The sequence below is a fragment of the Metopolophium dirhodum genome, chromosome 9, assembly GCF_019925205.1.
Source record: "Metopolophium dirhodum isolate CAU chromosome 9, ASM1992520v1, whole genome shotgun sequence".
Classification (NCBI taxonomy): domain Eukaryota; kingdom Metazoa; phylum Arthropoda; class Insecta; order Hemiptera; family Aphididae; genus Metopolophium; species Metopolophium dirhodum.
The window spans coordinates 27,022,959-27,027,049 of record NC_083568.1 but is presented as its reverse complement, the minus strand read 5'-3'; the positions used below and the strand labels follow the sequence as shown (position 1 = coordinate 27,027,049).

Genomic DNA, 4,091 nt, shown 5'->3' with positions numbered 1-4,091 from the left:
TAGAGTAACAATGTATCAGTTTTATATATAAATTTTTCAAGCATGTTGAACCTAAAAAATACAAATTTTTTGACATTTATAGAAAAAAACCAAATAATTAAAAATTAAAAATTAAAAATGTCCGCAAACAGCTCGAAAACAGTTAAAATATTTTGAAAATGTTATGAAGTATAGAAATTGATAAAATAAACATATTATGATATACATTTCAACTGTCTACGGTTATTAGTTTTTGAATAAATTATAAGAAAATAAGGAATTTGCTACTTGAGAAATTTTTGAAAAAATCGATTTGGTGTAACTCAAAAACTATCAACCGTTTTTACCATATACTTTTATTAGCATTTTCCATGAACGGAAATATTTCGACTCATTGTGAACTAGTATTATAGTCTTGAGAAATTTTTCAAATTTTGTAAATTGTCCTAAGTTATCTTTGATAAATAAAAATGACACTAGCCTTCTTTATTTTTAAATAGCTAAAAACTATATAGGTAGTATTTAATAAAAGTATATTGTAACAAAAAAATAAATACGTAACAATACTATGGTAGATATACTTTGAATTCAACGTATTTTTTGACGCCATACCAGTCCTAATTTTAAACACTTTGCGGATAGCGACAACGCGTCTTACGATTTTCTAAGGACGGGAGAAGGTTACCATGGTACATAAATATAACAAATCAATTACAATTCAACAATAGTAGGCATATTACAATTTACAATAGGTACACATTTAAAATGTAGACAATATAAAAAATCAATCAATACAATCGTTGGATTTAAGAAATTGGTACAAAATACATAGTTGTACAATAATACAAAAATTTAAATTTTAACGAATACATACAAAGCAGTAATATTATAAACGTTAGGTACATAGTTAATGTGATAAAATATTACAAATAAATATTATAACAATTCAACCACGGTAACATCAATCGATGTCGACGGAGCTCCGACAAAAACATATTCTTCGTGCCGCGTTGACTAGACATTGAACTACAAAACGCTTAGGCCGCTTCCAAGTGGATTTTCTAGGCGGCAGCGTGCTTCCGTCGCGTTCTCGCCGTGGAAGTCGTTGGCCAGCGGTTCCCGAGGAGCGTCCTGCACCATTTCCAGCGGCGCCATCTTCCGTGACCGCAGACTGTGCACCGCCCTGCGGCCAGTGGCCAACGGCAACTCGACCCGGCCATAGACGCTCGAAAACGCCGTGGACCGCGCCGGGACGAGAGCGACCGTCACCGGAAGCAAGTCCGACGTCACAGGAAGTGAGTCAAAAGTAATTGAAATCTGGACGCTGTGGAAATCGACGACCAGCAGTTCTCGCAGAGCGTTCTGCACGAGTTCAAGTGGCACCATCCTCCGTGACCGCAGACTTTGCACCATCCTGCGGCCAGCAGCCAGCGGCAAATCGAGCCAGCCATAGACGCTCGAAAACGCGGTGGACCGCGCCGGGACAAGAGCGACCGTCACCGGAAGCAAGTCCGACGTCACAGGAAGTGAGTCGAAAGTCACCGAAATCTGGACGCCGTGGAAGTCGACGGCCAGCAGTTCCTGCAGAGCTAACTCTGCGCGCCGCTGGTCGGCGAACATGGGCAGGCACGCGCTGTTGTCTACCAGTTCCAGCGAAGCCATACTCCGCGACCGCAGACTGTGCACCACCCAGCGTCAGTGGCCAGAGGCGCCGGAACGACAGCGGCCGTCACTGGAAGCAAGTCCGACGTCACAGGAAGTGGGTCAATAGTCACCGAAAGCGGGTAGGACCTGATCGTATTCTCGTCCGACCGCGACGTCGCCGAATCATTCTGCGATGGCAACTCGCTGGACATGGGACCGGATATATGCGACCACCATGTTGAAACAGCCAACGGCGACACTAACGTATTATTGGACCGTCTCAGTCGCCGGCGTATAATGGCTTCGTCCTGCATCCGATTAAAGTCCATTTTTTGTATAATATGTGTAGCGAAAATACAAAATATTATGCTTTTAAGATTATTATGAACTGAGCAATATTATAAAATGACCGTACTCGTCACTGTTTACAATAATGTTTGTTACGGAACAAACAGCATGATTTATGAAAAAGGTTTTTTTCAAGACCACCAAACAAAATGATAGGACAAAACAAAACGAAGTGACAAATGAAAACCATACCGTGTATATGGAAATGTCCAAACAACGGTGTGATGTTCATTTGTCCTAATGGAATCCCGCGGGCCAATCAGCACCGGACTAGATTGTCAAAGAGGGTATAAATACCGGACACTCTCGACAATCTAGTCTAATAGGCCTCTAATAGGCTCTAATAGGCCAAAGGCCGTCCCATCAAAGCAAATTGCAAAATATCTAGTCAGTCCATTTCAAACCTTCAAACTGTCAACAATAACAACTTCAACAAGAGTTCCAGACAGAAGAAGGACCCAGACCACTCAACATACCTGCAGCCCAACGACGATAACGCCGCTCCACAACTACAAGCATCGTTCGACCGTCGACCAGCTACGAGGCCACCGCTCTACGGTGTAAGACCCGTGTCGACCGGCAACCCGACGTCATCTTAAGAAATCGGCCCTTTTCGGGGCCACCACATCCCATGACAAGGCACTTAATTAAGTTGTCCTTCCCGAGCCAGGTTCGCCGTCGGAGTACCACTTAATTAAGTTTGTACCGACGACGGCCGGCTCCCTCCCCCCATAATTTGTACCATAAAACTAAACACTGATGTATGGATAGAGTCCGGTGACTACCCAGTACCCGACTACCCCAAGCGCCTCCGATTGTGTCGACTCACTTAATTAAGTCCGGTCGACACAAATCGACGCTTTACACAAACCCACAATATTGTAAATATATAAATACAATATATAACATATTATAGTGTTGTGATAACTGAAAAAACTTAATTCTTAGTATTTATTTACGGCACGGGCCGTCCATCCGGACGAACCGTAACATGTTATGACACTCTTTTCTATGGTTTTTCGACCGCTTTATTGACTTGCAGCATTTTTGTAATAATAATTATTGTTGTTATCTTAATTAAACGACAAACGAAATTACTATTTTCTAAAATAATACAGTGAAATCTCGATACCTCGAATGGGTCGGAGACAACAAAAAAATTATAGTCATTGAAAAAAATGGTATTTATTTTAAATGCAGGGATCAATACATACCTTCGAATTATCAAAAATTCGTCTTATGTTTATTGTCGTTCGAGTTATTGAGGTTCAGCTGTAATGAACAATACGTTTTGATTTTTAAACCAGCGATTTCTGATTCAAACAATTCCAACGTCTTTAGAAGGCTGGGCCCAACGAGTTAAAAAGTCAATGTTAAGTTACTTTTGACTGAGTTACATGACTGAGTCATGCCGCGAGTTATACATACAACGTGTACAACGTTAGAAGAAGAAAAATATTTAAATTATTAATGTAATAATCACTAATTTTGCCATCGTCACTCTATTCGAGTGGATATTCGCCGATAAATGCGATTTCGTAACAATATTAATTTTCCTCGTCTCCCTCGCAATGACAGTCTTATTTATTCTTTTCCGTACCTATTCGAAAAGACTTCTCTTGTATTATATGTGTGTGTGTGTTGTGCGCTGGCTTCAAGTCTGCAGGCATCGCATATATGTTTAATTGTTTTTATAAGATTCTAACAAACGCATATAATCATATTGTGTAATTAATATATATTAGAATATTATACGAAATTATAAATATGCAAAAAAAAATACACGCATGTGTGTGAAAATGTGTTTTTGGGAAACATTAATTTAATATTACGCTTCAGCCGACTGATAGAATGAATGTGTCTGTGTTTTTAATTTAATTTTTTTTAGCAAAAAAATAAATAAAGATATAACATTGTATAAAACTAAATCGTAATAATATAAATAGTATATGATTTTAAATCTACGACTAAAATCGTACATGTTTATATTTTGTATACGCGCGGCCACAGTTTTCGTGGACTGTGTCCATAAAAAAAACAAATATTAAACCTAATATGGTATTATATTCGCGTAATATCGTAATAAACATCATATTATTGTAGAAATTGAAATTGAGACT

General features: G+C 39.0%; 1 protein-coding gene across 1 annotated transcript; it reads right to left on the bottom strand.

The window, feature by feature from the left end:
• Positions 1-732: 732 nt before the first annotated feature.
• Positions 733-3,365, bottom strand: LOC132952837 (uncharacterized). The gene is made up of 2 exons (XM_061025296.1): positions 3,186-3,365; positions 733-1,931 (listed from the first exon to the last, which is right to left on the bottom strand). Exon 2 carries the CDS (start codon positions 1,639-1,641, stop codon positions 1,006-1,008), a length of 636 nt encoding a protein of 211 aa, XP_060881279.1. The 5' UTR covers positions 1,642-1,931; positions 3,186-3,365; the 3' UTR covers positions 733-1,005.
• Positions 3,366-4,091: the final 726 nt, after the last annotated feature.